The sequence below is a fragment of the Macadamia integrifolia genome, chromosome 10 (genome assembly GCF_013358625.1).
Source record: "Macadamia integrifolia cultivar HAES 741 chromosome 10, SCU_Mint_v3, whole genome shotgun sequence".
Classification (NCBI taxonomy): Eukaryota; Viridiplantae; Streptophyta; class Magnoliopsida; order Proteales; family Proteaceae; genus Macadamia; species Macadamia integrifolia.
The window spans coordinates 9,272,664-9,290,676 of NC_056566.1; the positions used below are offsets into that span (position 1 = coordinate 9,272,664).

The 18,013-nt window shown below is 45.2% G+C and overlaps 2 protein-coding genes and 1 long non-coding RNA gene across 6 annotated transcripts; all 3 read left to right on the forward strand.

Annotated features, from left to right (window-relative positions):
• The first annotated feature begins 13,027 nt into the window (after positions 1–13,027).
• LOC122092172 (putative disease resistance protein RGA3) lies at positions 13,028–14,179 on the forward strand. The gene has a single exon (XM_042662514.1). It carries the CDS (start codon positions 13,028–13,030, stop codon positions 14,177–14,179), a length of 1,152 nt encoding a protein of 383 aa, XP_042518448.1.
• Positions 14,179–15,001, forward strand: LOC122092174 (putative disease resistance protein RGA4). The gene is made up of 2 exons (XM_042662515.1): positions 14,179–14,822; positions 14,935–15,001. The coding sequence occupies exons 1-2, from the start codon at positions 14,179–14,181 to the stop codon at positions 14,999–15,001; spliced, it is 711 nt and encodes a 236-aa protein (XP_042518449.1).
• A 16-nt stretch (positions 15,002–15,017) lies between these two features.
• Positions 15,018–17,611, forward strand: LOC122092104. 4 transcript variants are annotated; one of them, XR_006144107.1, is made up of 6 exons: positions 15,018–15,737; positions 15,831–15,939; positions 16,221–16,394; positions 16,484–16,644; positions 16,743–16,911; positions 17,046–17,611. It is a non-coding gene; the product is annotated as an uncharacterized LOC122092104 (long non-coding RNA). The 4 variants fall into 4 exon arrangements; XR_006144106.1 differs by having other exon boundaries at positions 15,831–15,934; positions 16,205–16,394; XR_006144105.1 differs by having other exon boundaries at positions 15,831–15,934.
• Positions 17,612–18,013: the final 402 nt, after the last annotated feature.

Consider the following 18,013-nt stretch of genomic DNA (forward strand, 5'->3'; position numbering starts at 1 on the left):
GGCTCTCTCTTATAGTGCTTAGGGTTTCTTTTTTGGAGTCCCCCTCGGGTCCGCCTCTTTCCCTTTCTGAGTCCTACTCGGATACGTCCTATCTCCTTCGTGGGGAATATTCTCTTCATGGGATTTACATAGTTAGAATCCTCGCAGCCTCTACCAGGTGGGCAGCACGTGTCCTTTCCTTGGATACCACGTGTTCTTACCTTACTGGGTAATTAATTTAGTTATATCAGCAGCCCCCTTACTTCCACTAGGAGGCTCTTCCTGTGGGAGTAATCATGTCTTTCATCATTTTCTTTCCCATTCAAGTGTTCATTAGGCCTTATTCCTTCGGCCTTGGCTTTTGTGCCACCCACGATCAAGACCTTCAGTCAGGCCCGCTCGGCCCTTACCTGGGCCCCCAACTGAGGAAAGGACCTTCGGTCAGGTCTGCTCAACCTTTGCCTGAGCACCCAACTGAGGTAAGGACCTTCGGTCAGGTCCGCTAGACTTTTGCCTGAGCCCCCAACAGAAGTAAGGGCCTTCGGTCAAGTCCGCTCGGGATTCGCCTGAGCCCCCAACAAAGGTAAGGACCTTCGGTTAGGTTCGTTTGGCCTTTGCCAGAGCTCCCAACCGAGGTAAGTACCTTCGGTCAGGTCCGCTCGGCTTTTGTCTGAGCACCCAACCGAGGTAAGGACCTTCGATCAGGTCTTCTCGAATTTTGGTTGAGCCCCTAATCGAAGTAAGGACCTTCGGTCAGGTCCGCTCGGCATTCGTCCGAGCCCCCAACCGAGGTAAGGACCTACGATCAGCTCGGCCTGGCCCAGAGCTCCCAACCGAGGTAAGGACCCTCGGTCATGTCCGCTCAGGCTCAAACCTCGAGGTCGATGAGTGATGACATGACGGTGCCATCAATGCTCGAGCAGTTGTATCATTTTTCTTCCATTTATAAAGTGTGGGGGTCCATTTGTGGGCCACTTTTGTTTTTTTCCTCGGAGAGCCTTCCTTCGGTTTATGTGTTTCTCTCGGAGAGCTTCCCCTCGGTCTCAGTTTCATTTTTCTTTAGCATCTCGTCCAGATCAAGAGTAAGTACAATGTCTAGTTCATCTAGGTACAACCCCCTCATCCTCCGAGTGGACAATGTCCAACCGAAGGGGTCGAAACCCCAGAGGGATCCCAGGGATGTCCTCGGGTTCCTCCCCTGATTCACCCTCATCTCGTGACTCATCGTCCGCAGCCTCGCCATCTGGGTCCGAGGGTGGCTCAAACGGTGAGGGGTTCAGAGAGAGGGTGCTTGAATCCAGAGCCCAGACCCAGGACCCCCTTGAGGTGGAAGCTCTTCATATCGTTTCCACCATGGACAAGCAGGAGTTGGGGGAACTAAGGGCCTCCTCCAGTATTTCGGATGCTTTCGAGCTCTGACTACCGAATCCGATCGATCGAGCCAGCTATCAGAACTCCGAAGAGCTATGCTTATACAAGGAGGCCTTCAAGGCCGGCCTTCGGCTTCCCTTCCACCCTTTCTTCGCCTGAGTGTTTCGACATTACGGGATTTGTCTGACCCGGCTGACGCTGAACGGATGGCAGCAGATGGTCAGTTTCGTTGTTCTCTTCTCTAGGCACCAAAGGCCTCTCTCCCTCCACCTCTTCGCCAATTGTTTCCTCCTCCAGGTTAGTAAGTGGCTTTCGGGCTGGTACTATTTCAGCCCTCGGAAAGACCTTTAGCTGTTGAACGGTTACCCAATGTCGATCCATGGGTATAAGGAGAAATTCTTCTTCATGAGGTCGACTGAGGGGGTGCCTTTTGGCACTGTATGGGATATCCCCGATTTGAGGACGGTGACCTCTGCCCCTGCCCTTTTTGGGGCAGACACGGAGTCGATGGCCATGACGAGGCGTCAAGACACTTGCCCACCAGTTGAGTCTGACAGCCTCAAGTCCGACGATGTTTTATTCAGATTCGGGCTTAGCCCGGGTGAGTCTTAGGCCAGCCTAAGTTAATTTGCCTCGGGTCTTCGTACCTCATATGAACTTCCTTCATGTCTTCATGTAATGCAAATCTCCAGGGCCGAGGCTAGGGCTATAGCTGCGGAGTGGCAAGCCCAAATAAGGGAAGCCAGGGCACGGGATGTGCAGTAGAAACAGAAGCAGAAGAGGAAGGAGAAGAAGAAAAGGGCTCCCTCCTCCGAAGCTCCCTTTTTGAAGAAAAGGGCCAGGGTCAAAGGACCCAACACCGAAGCGGTCCAGGGCCTCGCTGTTCCGGGTTATAACTTGTTTGCCCAAGATACTTCTTCGGTGGTTGACTTCAGAAGCTCGAGGGTCACGAATATCCAAGCCGAGGTTGGCTTCATCCCTCAGTGGTCGGTCAAGGAGGACGACACTCTGTCCATCAGGCGTGTAGCTCGTGAGCTGGTACAAAAGGGCAGTCTCCCTTGAGATGCCATCGAAGCACAACGCCAGGGGACGATGGCCATGATAACTAGCACCTGCATCTTCATGGCAAGGGTAAGCTTCGGTCTTCAAAACCTTAATTTATTATCCTTTTGAAATTCTAACCATCGGTGTTTTACACAGGCTCAAAACCAAATGGGTCAGCTGGCGATCCGGGTCGAAGCCTTGGCCAGAGATCTCAAGGCTTCTGAACACAAGAAGTCTATCATTGAGAAAGAGCGTTTGGTCCTCCTCGAGAAGGTGGAGCACCTGGAAGCAGACCTTCTCCATACTTGCCAGGATTACGATCAGAAGCTTGCAGACCTGAAGGCACAAATGGCGACGAAGGTTTAGGAAGCCGAGGTCTGGGGAGCCGAGAGGTATAGGGCCTCTGAGGACTTTCAGGAGGAGGTCACGCGTGCCATCGCCCCTGGGTACACAATGGGTGCTACCAAGGTCCGAGACTGGGTCCTCGAGCATTACCCAGAGGTCTCCTTCGAGGACAGTGGGCTCTTTTTCGAAGAGGAGGGTGTTGAGGCAGCCCCGACAGCCACCGAGGTGGTCGACGCTGACGATAAAGGCCGTAGCGAAGAAGGTGAGGTTCAGCTGCAACGCGAGGTGCCTCTGACTCCTGGTCACGATGGCTCCAATCGGGAGACCCCTCGCCATGCCGAGGACGAGGCTGTGAACCCGATGGATGCCCCCTAAAGAAGTTTTTTTTTATGCCTTCGGGCTCTTTTTTTGTAATCTCACCCTTCGGGCTCTTTTTTGTAATCTTAGCCTTCGGGCTTTTCATGGAATGAATGTTTCAGTTTCTTCGGTTCCCTTTACTCGTCTTGTCTTTCTTTTTTTCTTTTTTAAATCCTCTAAGGGATCTTTAGCCCGCCAGTTGGTACACGAAGGCCAATAGCCTTATGCCAGTACTTCCTAAGTGTAATATGTGCCTCGGCCTGTCGTAGTACGAGGCTTGGTCCTGTTGCATCGGCCTGCTCGAGGGTAGGAACCTTAGAGGGAGGCCTTGTACAAGTAGGATTTTCGTGTCTCCCTTCAGCTCCAGCTGAGGGAGTTTTCCTTATGTACGGATATTAGGGGGTGCCGTTGACCTTTTTGACCTTGGGCCAAGCACCCAACCGAGGCAATGACCTTCGAGGTAACAACTTTCGGTCGTATTCCCTCAGGTTTGGCATGAGCCCACAATCGAGGCATGGACCTTCGGTTGGGTCCTCGGCCTTAGCCTGAGCCCTCCAACCGAGGAATATTTCTTAGAGACTTGTCAAAATCGATTGCCATCAACCAGCTTATTTATTTTTATAATAAAAATCCTCGGAAGTGCCCGAGGGTGTAAAACTACAAACTGAGACTGTTTTAAGAAGCAAAAACAAAAACTAAGCAAATGTGCATGCATGCTATGATTACTGATAAAATTTCCTTAGGTTCTTCGAGTTCCATGATCGGGGTACCCTTTCTCCCCTAGTAGTCTCCAGGTGATAGGACCCTGGTCGTATTATCCTGGTGACTCTATAAGGTTCTTCCCAATTTGGAGCCAACTTTCCTTGATGCTTCGGATATGATATCTCCGCCCTTCTGAGGATGAGGTCACCCATTCTGAACTCGTTTCTCTGGACTTTAGAATTGTAATGCCTCGTAACCTTTTGCTGGTAGGCGGTGATCCTTTCTTGCGAGGCGTCTCTGACTTCAGTCAAGAGGTCTAAATTAGCTCGAAGTCCTTTATCATTTTTTTCTTCATCGTAATACTGAATCCAATGGGTCATGGCTCCTACCTCCATCGGGAGCACAACTTCGGTGCCGTAGGTTAAAATGAAGGGTGTTTCTCTGGTGGCTAATCTCTAGATAGTGCGGTAAGCCCAGTGGATGTTTTTTAACTCTTCTGCCCATAACCCTTTGGCATCATCCAGTATCTTCTTTATTCCTTGGAGCAGGGTACGATTGGTTACCTCTGTCAGCCTGTTGGTCCATGGGTAACCGATGGACGTTTTCCTGTGGTTAATGCCGAGGGCATCACAAAACAAACCAAAAGTCAGGTTGACAAACTATGTTCTATTGTCTGTTACTATCACCCGGGGGATGCCGAATCGATAGACTACCACCTTCTCGAAGAAGTCCCTTACATTCTTTTCGGATATGGTAGCCAATGCTTCGGCTTTCGCCCAGTTCGTGAAGTAGTCTACCGCCACCACAACAAACTTTATTTGCCTCGTCGCCAGGGGGAATGGGCCTAAGATGTTCATTCCCCACATGGCAAATGGTACCAGGCTTGATAGGGAGGAAAGCTCAGTAGAATGCTGCCGATGGGTGGGGGCGAATATCTGGCACTTAACACACTTCCTGACGAACTCTTCTGCATCCCTTCTCATGGATGGCTAGAATAGGCCCTGCCTCAGCACTTTGCGGGCCAAGGCCCGGGCTCCGAGATGTTGGCCACATATCCCTTTATGTACTTCTCAGAGTGCGTACTCGACGTCAACGAGGTTCAGGCATTTGAGGTATGGTGTGGTAAACCCTATCTTATACAGTGTCTCGTCTTTTAGTATGAAGCGTGCTGATCGCATTCGTATCTTCCTTGCCTCGTCCCTATCTTTGGGGAGTACATCCTCTTTTAGGTGCCTGATTATGGCGTCCATCCAGTTGGGCCCATTCTCGCTAATAGGTAACACCTCTTAGGGTCTTCGGTACTTGGTTGGGGTAACACTTCAAAATACATAGATCGTCCGAGGTCCGTGAAGTCAGAGGTGGCAAACTGCGACAGTGCGTCTGCACTGGCATTCTCTTCTCGTGGCACCTGCCTCACCTCAAACTCCTTCAATACTGTTATTCTCTCTCGCACTGTCTTTAAGTACTCGGCCATCCTTTGTTCTTTGGCTTCATAGTCTCCATTCACCTGTAGCTATGAGTCATTATGCACCACTAACTCCTGTACCATTAAAACCTGCACCAGATTAATTCCGGCTATTAGTGCTTCGTACTCTGCTTCATAGTTGGAGGCATCGAAGTAGAACCGTAGGGCATACTTGATCTCGAAACCTTCGGGGCTGACCAATATGATCCCTGCGCCGCTTCCCGAGCTGTTGGAAACACCATCCACGTACAATGTCCAAGTCTTTTTTGCCGGGCCTCAAAAAACTCCTGGGGATCATCAGGGAGCATTGTCTCGGCTATGAAGTTTGCTAGGGCCTGTTATTACGATTCTCGGTTTGTACTAGATGTGAAATTCTCCCAACTCTATGGCCCAGTTTACCAGGCGGCCGGACCTCTCCGATCTCTGTAATATCTTCTTCAGGGGCTGGTTCGTGAACACGCATACTGTGTGTGATTGAAAATAGGGCCTCAGATTTCTTGCCGCTGTTACCAGAGCGTACGCCACTTTCTTCGTCTTTCTGTATCTTGTTTCGACATCCAACAGGGTTCGACTAACGTAATATATTGGCCGCTATTGTCTTCCTTCTTCCTTCATCAGTACCACGCTTACCGCCACTGCTGATACAACAAGGTACAACTGTAAAGTATCCCCGACATCTGGCTTCGTCAGTAGTGGGGGTGTGGTCAAGTACTCCTTCAGTTGTTCAAAGGACTTTCCACATTCCTCTGTCCATTCGAACTTTTTGGATCCCTTTAAGGCTTAAAAGAAGGGGAGGCACTTGTCAGCTGATCGAAACATGAACCATCCTAGGGCTGCGACTCTACCTGTTAGCTCCTATACTTGCTTCACATTCTGTGGTGACCTCATATCTTGAATGGCTTGTATTTTCACCTGATTGGCTTCAATTCGCCTCTGCAAAATAATAAAGCTGAGGAACTTTCCCGATGCTACTCCAAATGCACAATTTGTTGGGTTCAGCTTCATGCCGTACTACCTCAGCACCTGGAACGCCTTTTCTAAGTATCGAATATGGTGTTCTGCCTTTAGGCTTTTCACAAGCATGTCATCCACGTATACCTCCATGGTTTTGCCGATCATCTCCTTGAAGATCTTATTCACCAACCTTTGATAGGTGGCCCCTGCGTTTTTTAGCCCGAAGGGCATGACTTCATAGCAATACAATCCCCCCTCGGTCACGAAAGATGTCTTCAGGACATCAGCCTCAGACATATTGATCTGATTGTACCCCGAGTACGCATCCATGAAGCTCAGCACCTCGTGTCCTGCTGTGGTATCGATGAGGAGGTCTGTTGTAACCTGGCAGTCACTGAGAGGGGGGTGAATCAGTGAGTCCAATTCCGATCCCTAAAAACTTGTCCGATGTCTGACCAAGAAAAACCTGATATACCTATACCTGTTTACACACAGTCGTATGCACACTCAGCCTCTCATAGGCACTTCCAAGTGTGCACACCCATTCTACATTCCACGCACTTCAATATAAAATGCAAACAACAAGCACCCATAACACAGGGTTTTTACGAGGTTCGACAATTTACCTACATTCCCGGAGTAGTACCTGTAAAGGCTTCGTACCTACTCAATACACTACTTTTGACTGCACCCATAGTCGGGAGCACCCACATCCAATTTTCTCAAGCCGAAGCTGAGATGACACTCATAGTGCCGATACAATGTGTAGCACCCACTACACGGGAGCACCCACTCTCGGTGCTTAGCACCCACTAAGCACATAATAAATAATACAATTAAATTGGGCTTATATCAATGCCCTACAGTCAAGTTTGCCTAGCATATACATCCAAACCTAGCTAGCATGCTTACAGTTCATCTACAACTAACCTAGCATGTATACATTCATCCACAACTAACCCTAACATACATACATACATGTAATGTAAAATCAAAGGTTAGAGAATCTCACAACCAATTGCCTGGGATGACTAGAAACTTGTACTCACAAGTTTGGTGCACACACCTTCTCTCTCCTTGGCTTCTTGCACTTCAAAGCAAACACATCCTTGCTTTCTTCTCTTCTTCCTTGGCTTTGAGTTAATGTACAATTAACACACTTCAACCACCTCTTTTACCTCCTTTAATGGCCTAAGAACATTTATCATCAAGTATTCATGTTCATTCAAAGACCAACAAAGAGGGGGGAAGTTTCTCCTACAAAACCGTAGCCTTCCTTCACTCAAAACTCATTTTTCTTGCTTCCATGGTGTAGGACTTGAAAAAACGAAGAAGTTGCAACTTGGTTCACCCAAATCCGAGTTAAAATGATGGAGATATGACCATTTGAAGTTGGGGCAATGAGATAGCCTGAAATAGGATCTTTGTAGGAGTGGTGTAGGCTACACCGGCGGCACGCGCAACAGTGGCGCAAATCTGGCCGTAGATCTCATCAAGGAGAATCTCTTAATATAGGCCATCCGATTAAAATAACGGATAGTAAATCTCAACCACAAGATTCGAATAAAATAGTCAACTAATGACGTCATGATGACGTCAGCAGTCAGCATGCACTTTTTATTGTCGATCTATGATTGGTTGCTTTTTCGGATTTTAAGGGAGCTTGTCTCCCACTCATCAAAGTGAAAGGCTTATTAACCGTTGGATCCGAATCCTCCATGATGGCTTTAATCAGATTTCATGAGATTATTAAGACTGGAATCTTTTTTATATCTTCTATACACGCGCGAAACACACCAACATGCCTTGATAAGGTGTAGCACCAGTGCATCAATAATTATGCACCTAACCAATCAAATCCTACGCACAAGCATCTATCTCGTCCATGTCAGCGCAAAATCTCAACAGCCTTTGGATGGGCATCAAGCCTACGTGGTCGAATCTTGACCATCCATTTCACTTCCCTTTACTCCTCTTTATTATAATCAAGCCCCTGCCTCCATATATTTCAGTGCTTAAAGACCCCTTGCAACTCAGACCTTCAAAATCTTTAAATTACACAAAAGCCCTTCAAATTTCAAAAATATATTATGAAAAATCCACCCAACACCGAGAGCAACTGATGGATTTTCGGTTTGGATTTTCAAACCGACTTTACGGAAACACTTATAACTTTTTCATACGATATCCGATCAAGATGAAACAAAGTGTGTTGAAACTATAACTGGATGCTATACGACTTTTGAGAAGACTCAATCATCTGAATCATCTATGTAAAAAGACTAAAATGCCCCTAGACCTTTTCAATGATGTATCTTTCTCTACGGAATCGGAATGCGATGAAATTAGAAATGTTGGAAAGATTCTATTTTTATCATATTGTTACATGGAGAACACTTCCCTTAAAAAATTCATCTTCAATACCGAAATTACCCTCGACTGCCACAAATGCTGTAATTTCTTCATACAGTATCAGAATATGACAAAATCAGATGCACTGGACTAGATAAATTACAATCTATATTTTTTTTATGAAGAAATGATCTTCCAAAAATATCATTTTCACTGCCAAAAATTCCCTCAATCGTAAATAGGCCAATTTTGCCAGTTTTGACCCAGAAACCCGCACCGTCTATTAATGATGTATTAAACCACTCCATGCATACCAAGCTACTCTGTTGTCTCATCGGTGACACTGGACACTGCCATGTCATCATTTTCATCCACGTCACCCAAACTGGCCAAGTCATCACTGCCACGTGGCCGAGTTGCCAACAAAGACAACCATTAAACAACAAGGTCTATCTTCGGCAGAGGGTAGCCATCCTTTGGGCAGGCCTTGTTCAGATATGTGAAGTCAATGCAGATCCTCCACTTTCCATTTGCCTTCGGGACCATCACCACGTTGGATATCCACTCCGGGTATTGGATTTCACGGATGAACTGGGCCTTTAGCAACTTCTCTACCTCTTCATCTATCTTCTACTGCCTTTCGGGGGTGAAGGTCCTCTTCTTTTGTTATACCGGCTTCTTAGTCAGGTTAACACTCAGATGATGCTCTATTACTTCTCGGTCTATTTTAGGCATGTCTAAGGCTGACCAGGCGAAGACGTCAGAATTATCTCGGAGGAATGAGATGATTTTTTCTCGTTGTTGGCTCGGCATTGTAGCCCCCACTTAGAATTGGCAAGTGCTATCCCCCTCTTCGGCTTCAACTTGTACCAGCTCCTTAGTCGGTTCTCCCCTTTGATAACTGGTGTCGTCGCGTAGATCTTCTATCGGGAGTGTCTTGCCCGCCTTCTCTTTTCCCTATAAGGTAGTGGCGTAGCACCTCTGGGATGCCTCCTAATCGCCTCGACACTCACCGACACCGTTCTTGGTTGGGAACTTCATCTTAAGGTGAGGTGTGGAGATGATAATCTTTAGCAGGTTTAAACCAACTCTCCCTAGTATGGCATTATATGCCGAAGTAATACCTACCACCAGGAAGTTGATAATGACTGTTACTTGGCGGTCTCCGGTGCTAGCTCTTACTGGCAACTCAATTGATCCCTCCACTTTGATTGGGGTGCCAAAGAATCCTTGCAACAGGTGTTCGACCTTCTTCAACCTTCCCTCGTCCAGGCCCATCTTCTAGAAAGCCTCAAGGAACATGATATCAGCTGAACTGCCGTTATCCACCAAGATCCTTTTTACTCTGCAATCGGCTATGGTCATGGTGATTACCAGTGCGTCGTCATGTGGTGTGTGCACTCCTTCCAAGTCATCATCCGAGAAGGAAATAACCGTCCCCATCCTCGCCTTCTTGTTCGACCATTCAGCCACATGCACGCTTCTCGCATAGGCTTTTGCTTTCCTGGCCGAGACAGAACTTTCTCCAGTGGCTAGGCCTCCACAGATTGTCGCTATAACCCTAGTCAGGATTTTATGATCATTCCGGAGGTGATGGTCAGCTTCCTCGGGGGTCTGGTCCCTTTGCCGTTCCTGATTGCCCCTGCGGGTTAGCCCCCTTCTTTCATGGCAGCCTCTGCCATTTCTACGACAGTTGTCCCTGTGGTCATTACCATCTTGGGCATCCTTCTTTTCGCGGTCTATGAGTCGGCCTAGATATTCTCTTCGGATCATTCCTTCTATTTTCCCCTTCAAGTGCCAATAATCTTCGGTGTCGTGGCCGTGGTCCCTGTGGAAGTGGCAATATTTGTCCATGTTGCGTCTCTCAGGGTGTCATCCCATCTTCCTTGGCCACTTCATGGCTTTGGCATCTGGGGATCCTTTATCTGTATTAGCACATCCGTTCGTTTTTGGTTCAGGGGCGCGTATTTCTCGAACTTCTTCGATGGACTGAGTGCCCGACCATGTTTGGACTTTCACCTTTTGCCCTCTTCGGAAGGTTTGTCATCGCCTCTTGAGATCCTTTTCCTCCCCATCTTCTATATGGCTTCTTCATAGGATTGAAGGCTTTCTTCCATCTGGATGTACTTATCACACCGAGCCCTCAACTGGGGTAGGTCCCTTGGTGTATGCTTCGCCAAAGACCTTTTTAGCTCTTTATCCTTGACGCCACCCAGCAGGGCTGTGAACTCTTCTTTCAGGTCCAGACCTCTGATCGTGATCTTCTCCTGCTAGAAGTGCTTCATGAAAATTTCGCAGTGACTCTCCTTCATGTTGTTTGACGTTGGTCAGGTTCAACATGGACTTCTGAAGGGGTTGGCTACTGAAGAATCCCTTCACGAAGAAGTAACTTAAATCGCTGAAGCTGTGGATCGATTTCGTCGATAAGCGGTTTTACCATAACCTTACCGCTCCTCTGAACGTCAAAGGCAAGGCATGACACATGATGTTTTTCAAGACTCAGTGGAACTGCAAAACAACCTTGAAGCCTTCCAGATGATCGACGGGGTCCCCAGACTCGTAGTAGGTGTCGTATTTTGGCAGACAAAAACCGACCAGGAGCGGATCTCTCATGACCTCATCAGCTAGAGCCATGTCATTGGTGAGGTCTGGCTTGCGAGCTCTTGTCTGATTTTCTGCTACCTTCTGGATCTCATCTTTCAGGTCCAGGATCATCTACTTCAATCCCGAGTCCTTATGTCTCTGTCCATCTCCTTGATGTGGTTCCCCATGCCTGGCTCTAGCGATGCGCCACGTCCTTTCTTTGGGTGCGGGGCTTTCCCTCCTTACTCGATTTCGAGGATTTCGACCGGACCTTATTGATCTTGTACTACTTCGATCCTCGTCTTGAGCTCGCTCTGGCCGGATATGGGGGCCTTGTGCTGCTCCGTCGGTCTTCTAAGAGACGACTCCTTCATTGCCTCGGCCATTCGGTCATACTTCTCCTGAAGGGATTCGAACTGCTCCCGTGTCACATATTTCTGGCCCTAGGAGGGGGTGGAGGATTACTATCTCTGCGCACCAAATATCCGACAAAAACGTTGGTCCCTCGCGGAACCTTCCCGATCATCATTTCCCATTCTTCGCCGATTTTCGTCAGGGGAGGGAGCCCTCCTGAAGGTTCCTCCTCATCCATGTCTATACTCGGAGCTGCCCTTGTTTTCTTACGATTGTAGGTTTTCCCCACCATTACTATCGTTCCCACAGAAGGCGCCAATCTGTTGTTGCCGAAAATCCGTATGAGTTGATTCTGCACAAGCACAGAAGGCAGAAGCCCGGAGGTATATCCGAGATTAGTCCTCCGACGCCCAAGTTAGAGACCGGCAGAACAGTTTTTCACAGGAGTAATGGTGTGGGTCTATTCACTTACCTCTTCCCTCCTTTGGGCTATCTCTTATAGTGCTTAGGGTTTAGGGTTTCTTTTTGGGAGTCCTCCTTGGGTCCGCCTCTTTCCCTTTCTGAGTCCTACTCGGATACATTCTATCGCCTTTGTGGGGAATATTCTATTCACGGGGTTTACGTGGTTAAAATCCTCGCAATCTCTACCAGGTAGGCAGCACGTGCCCTTTCCTTGGATACCACGTGTTCTTACCTTACTGGGTAATTAATTTGGCTGTATCACACAGCATTTCTTTCGTGCTTTTTCCATGGGGTCCTACTCATTTGGATATGGACAAGTACAATTACTAGCCACCATCATTGACGTAATTCTACCGCTCCACCTATAGATGTTAAAGTTTTCACATCTGCAGGAAATCAATAATTCCCAACTTCAATCCCTCCCACCTGCTGTTCTTTGCTAAGAAACGATGGTTGCTGAATCAATTCTTGTATCCGGAGCACATGAAATCTTGACGAGTTTGATCTCTGTCGCTACACATGAAATCGGTCTAGCATGGGGTGTCAAGGGAGAGTTGAAAAACCTTGAAACTACCTTGACCACCATCAGAGATGTACTGAAGGATGCAGAGAACCAGCAAGTGGAGAAAGTGGCAGTGAAAAACTGGCTGAAGAGGCTCAAAAGTGTTGCTTATGATGCAGATGATGTCCTTGATGAGTTCAACTACGAGGCTTTAAGACGCAAACTGGAGATCCAGAACAGAAAGATGGGAAAGGTACTTAACTTCTTCTCATGCTCCAACCCATTTGTGTTTCGTCTTAAGATGGCCCATAAGCTTAAGGACATCAATGAAGTGTTGGATGGCATTGAAAATGATGCAACTCGCTTCAACCTTAAGAGTACTGGAGTCATCTTCAGCTGATTCCACCACATCCATGATGAATAAATTGGACCGGAAAACCTTCTCTATTATCGACGATTTGGAAGTAGTTGGAAGGGTAGGTGACAAATCAGAACTAGTGCATATGCTTATCAACACTAGCAATGATCAAATCATTTCGATCTTCCCCATTATAGGAATGGGGGGACTTGGGAAGACCACTCTTGCCCAATGGGTCTTCAATGATTTGTCGATAATGAAGAATTTTGATTTAAGAATGTGGGTATGTGTCTACAAACCATTTGAAGTCGAGAGACTTCTGAAACAAATCATAGAATCAGCTGGCATAGGAGCTAAATGTAATGCATCAAACTTGGATGTAATTGCACGTAACCTCCAAGAGAGTAATGCATCAAACTTGGATGCAATTGCACGTAACCTCCAAGAGAAGTTGATGGGTAAGCGGTTTTTGCTTGTACTCGATGATGTTTGGAGCGAAGATCATTTTGTTGAAAAATGGGATAACTTGATAAAGCCCTTAAAATCTGGTAATGTTGGTAGCAAAGTTATTGTGACAACACGTAGCAATAATGTTGCAATGATCATGGCCCCAAATTACACTCATCACTTGGGAATATTATCAGAGCAAGATTGTTGGTCTTTGTTTAGTCGAATAGCATTTAGCAATGGAGGGCCACAAGAAACCCTGAACTTGGTGAAAATTGGAAGGAGAATGGTAAATAAGTGTAAAGGAGTGCCTTTAGCAGTGAAGGTCTTAGGAAGTTTAATGCACTCCAAAATAGAAGAGCATGAGTGGTTGTTTATGGAGAAAAATGAAAACTGGAATTTACTGCAAGATACAAGTAGAGGAATAATGCCCATATTAAAGTTGAGTTATGATCATCTCCCATCTGATGTGAAACGTTGCTTTGCGTATTGTTCAGTATTTCCCAAGGATTTTAGATTTATGAAAAAAGAGTTGATACAATTATGGATGGCAGAGGGATTCCTTGGGGGAAAACAAATGGAGGATGTCGGCAATGAATATTTCAAGATCTTATTGTGGAATTCTTTTTTTCAAGATGTGGAGAAGGACAAATATGGAGATATAATGCTGACATGCAAGATGCATGATCTTCTACATGATCTAGCACTAGTTGTTGGAAAGCTTGACTATTCCACTATGGAGGCCAATAATATAGATGAGATTTCTGATGAAGTTCGTGGTTTGTCACTTTTTTCAAATCATGACGAAACAATATTTGAAATTCCAGAAGCCTTGGAGAAGGCCAAAAAATTGCGGACATTAATATTGCCATCATATAGTTCGTCTCAAATATTAACATGTTGATGAACTTCCAGAGCTTGCGTGTGTTGGACGTACGTGACTGCAATATGAATGAGGTGTCAGTTTCATTAAGAAAATTGAAACATTTAAGGTACCTTAACCTCTCACATAATCCAATTCAAGTGTTGCCTGAGTTTATCACTAGCCTCTACAATTTGCAGACATTAAAACTCAATCATTGCTCTAATCTCCGAGAGCTTCCCAAGGAAATGAGAAAGATGGTTAGCCTGAGACATATTGAACTTTGCAAGCTTGACAAGTGCACTGAGATGCCTGTTGAGATGGGAAGATTGACTAATCTACAAACATTAACATATTTTATAGTAGGCAAAGATGGAGGACGCAGTATTAAACAGCTCAAGTACTTGAATCTTGGAGGAGAGTTGACCATATGTGGTCTGGAGAATGTAACAAGTGGAATAGAAGAAGCCAGGGAGGCAAATTTGAGAGGGAAGGATGATATTCGTTCGTTAACATTATTAATGGGGTTGGGTTCTTGGAATGGCGTTGACAGTGAAAGTGATGATGTGTTAGAAGGCCTAGAACCTCATCCAAACTTGAAAAAGTGTTTGATCCAATACTTTGTCGGTGCAAAATACCCTACATGGATGGCAAATGGTTTTTCAGCATACAAAAATTTGACTGAGTTTGTACTCCATCACTGTCCTAGATTGGAATATGTCCCAACACTTGGGGAGCTACCCTTTCTTAGGGTTCTTGGATTATTTAAAATGGAAAAAGTGAAATGTCTTGGTCAGGAATTCTATCATAGCAGTAGCAACATTAGTACTGGAACAACTTCTTCTTCTTCTTCAGGGATGGTAGTATTTCCATCACTTAAGAAGCTAACACTCACTGAAATGCCTAATTTTGTTGAATGGTTGGAAGTAGTGTTGCTTAATTCCTCCTTTCCATCTCTTGAGGAGTTGGCAGTTTGGTCATGCCCTGAGCTGAAAATCACACCAAGTCAGTTCCCTTTACTAAAAGGGTTGTACTTTGTACAAACAAACAAGATGGCACTGAGGTCACTGTCAAGCAACCTTATCTCTCTCAACATTCTTAAAATTATTAGGTGTCGAGACCTCAAGTCTGTGCCGAAGAGGTTGCTACAGAACAATGCACATGTTCTTGAGAGCATGCGGTTTTCAGATTGCCCTGAGCTTGAAACAATTTTTCCAAGTGAAGGACAAGGGAAGGGATCTTCCTTGCCCACCCTAGTCTTTCCCTCTCTTCAATCCTTGGACATAATTGAATGTCCTCTTGTAAATCCTTTGCCAGACTTACAAGGAATGACTTTTCTTCGATGGTTGAATTTGACTGGCTTTGAGGAGTTGAAGTCACTACCAGAAGGGTTGCAGCGTCTCACTATGCTTGAGTGGTTAGAAATTGGTTGGTTTTCAGAGGGGCTAGATTATATACAAGGGGAAGAGAATCTCCAACACCTTGTCTCCCTTCAGTACTTAGCACTTCTGGGCTGGCCTCAGCACAAGAATCTCCGAGACCAACTTAAGCACCTCATTAATCTACGAGATGTGTGGACAACAGATATAGTTTTGAAATGGTAAGTAATACTAATTTATGACTTTGTAGATTGGTATTGTAGATTTTTGGAGCTTCCTTGTTAAATCATATATTCACTATATAATTTCCACAGATTAATCAAAAAGGTCCTATCTGGCTCACTGATGGAAGTCCCAAAAAAATCCCTATTTGTAGAAGCAAGCAAATAACTTACTTGGCTAAGAAGATGTTGTTCAGGTGAGGTTAGATCTAGCTTATTTTATTGTTCATATTTCTCTTACCTCTTATTTTATTTTATTTTTTGTATTGTTAAACCATAAATAAATCATTGGTCTCTTACTTCCTCTTTTATTCAGTATCATCTTATCTGGCTCTTTAATAGATGGAACAAAGAGAGATGTTTGGACCATTCATACGGCTTGATTTCCCATTCATGGATTGGTGGATGGTTTCTTTACATTGACCTTTTGCTTTCAGTTGATAGCTCTACTAGCACTATTCTTACAGTTTATATGATTTCAAGGGATTCTTCACACCATCAACTCAATTTGCTGAGTTCGTTACTCAATATGAGGGGGCAGTAAAGAAGAGGCGAGGGAAGGAATCAGAGGTGGACATAGCTTCAATCACCACTACTCCAATAATACAGAAAATGCATCCAATCGAAAAGCAAGCTGCTGAAATTGTTACAGATAAGGTATTCCAGGTTTTTAGCAGTGGTTTGCATTTTGCTTGTCTTTTAAGGCTCTTGCAGTAGAAATTAAGGCCTCTGTTTCTATATATCAGGTTGGGACATTTGGGGAAAAGATGAAGTGATCCAGGTCCTAGTCCAGAGTAGACTGCAAGTGGTTTGGAAGAAAACAAGATATCAAATTGTAGCTGCAAAGAAGGCATGCCATTGCTCAGTTTGCAGTGGTGTTGGTTACAAGAAATGAAACTGTTCACCAGTGAGTGAAAGGAAACCTAGTGTATTATATGTGGTGTAATAAAACCTTCTAATATAAATGCATGCTGATCATTTTATTTATTTTTAATCTAATGACAGGTCCAAGGTTTGCAGCTAACAACCAACAAATTGGTGAAGCTTCTTTAGGCATTCAGTTACCAGTCAAATTAATGATCATGTTGAAGATTTGAAGGAGTATCAAAACCCACAAGTCACTGCTTCGCGATAGTGAAAAGTGAGATTAGTTTACAATCCCTGCTGTACACAGGTCAGTCCTTTTCTGTCTCAGATCTAGTCTCTGCAAGGAGAGTAGGAATTCCTATATATCATTTGTCATATGCTAAGGATTGGATTGAAGTTTTTTGGTGTGCTCCATTGATGACTGCTTCCTTGGAAACCCAGGCAAGGCAAAGGCTGGGGCAGGGGGTGTATTCAGGAATGAGTCAGCTGCAGTAGTTGCTTCATTCGGGGAGTATCTTGGAGTCAAGACAAATTTTGAAGCAGAATTCATGGCTCTCATAGGTGGTTTGGAAAAGCAAAGTCGCAAGGATTTATGAAATTATGGATTGAGTGTGACTCAGTTGCAGTGGTTACTCTCATCCTCAAAGGGACTACCCTGCGGTGTGTTTGTCAAAGGTGGTTGAGTATGATCCTATCGCTGAACACCTCGCAAAATCAGCGGCTAAATTTGAGAGTTCAGATCCTAGCTTGGCCAACTCTAGTCAACATGGATTTAGAGGTTGATGCTCTGAATCGTCCAAGATACCGTCTTAAATAATTTGCTCAATTTATTTTTCTTTTTGTGGAGGGTCTCTCTTGGTTAGTCTACCCTGCTAATGGTAATGCCGAAGGTGGGTTAGTCTATCTAGGAGTTTCTTTCTCAGTAGCAGTGTCTGGTGTTTAGCTAGGTTTTTGTATCTCTTTTTTGCTTTTCGCTTTTTCATTATTAATCCTATGATCTTTTATCAGAAAAAAAAAAACCCAACCCATTTTGGATTTTTTTTTTTTTTTTTTGATGAATAGAAACAAAAACCATTTATATTATAGATAAAACATTAGAGTTAGTACATCTGATTTGGGAACGGGTAGATATTGCGAGCCACGCTAATTGTTCAACAAAGGATACCACGTCATTATTAAGCATGAGCTTCAACACAAACAAACAAGGGTCAATAGACATCAAAAAGAGTGGGAACCGTGCTTAAAGGCCACGATGTGGTATTAGTGTCCCAAAAGAGTTCCATATCAATCGCATCACTCCATACTTCATCAACCCGCCTTCCTATCTTCTCTGCTTTCTTCAGTTCAAATAGTAGAGTCCTTGTGAGTGTTTCACAACGGTGTCCTCTCATCACATAGTTTGCCATTAA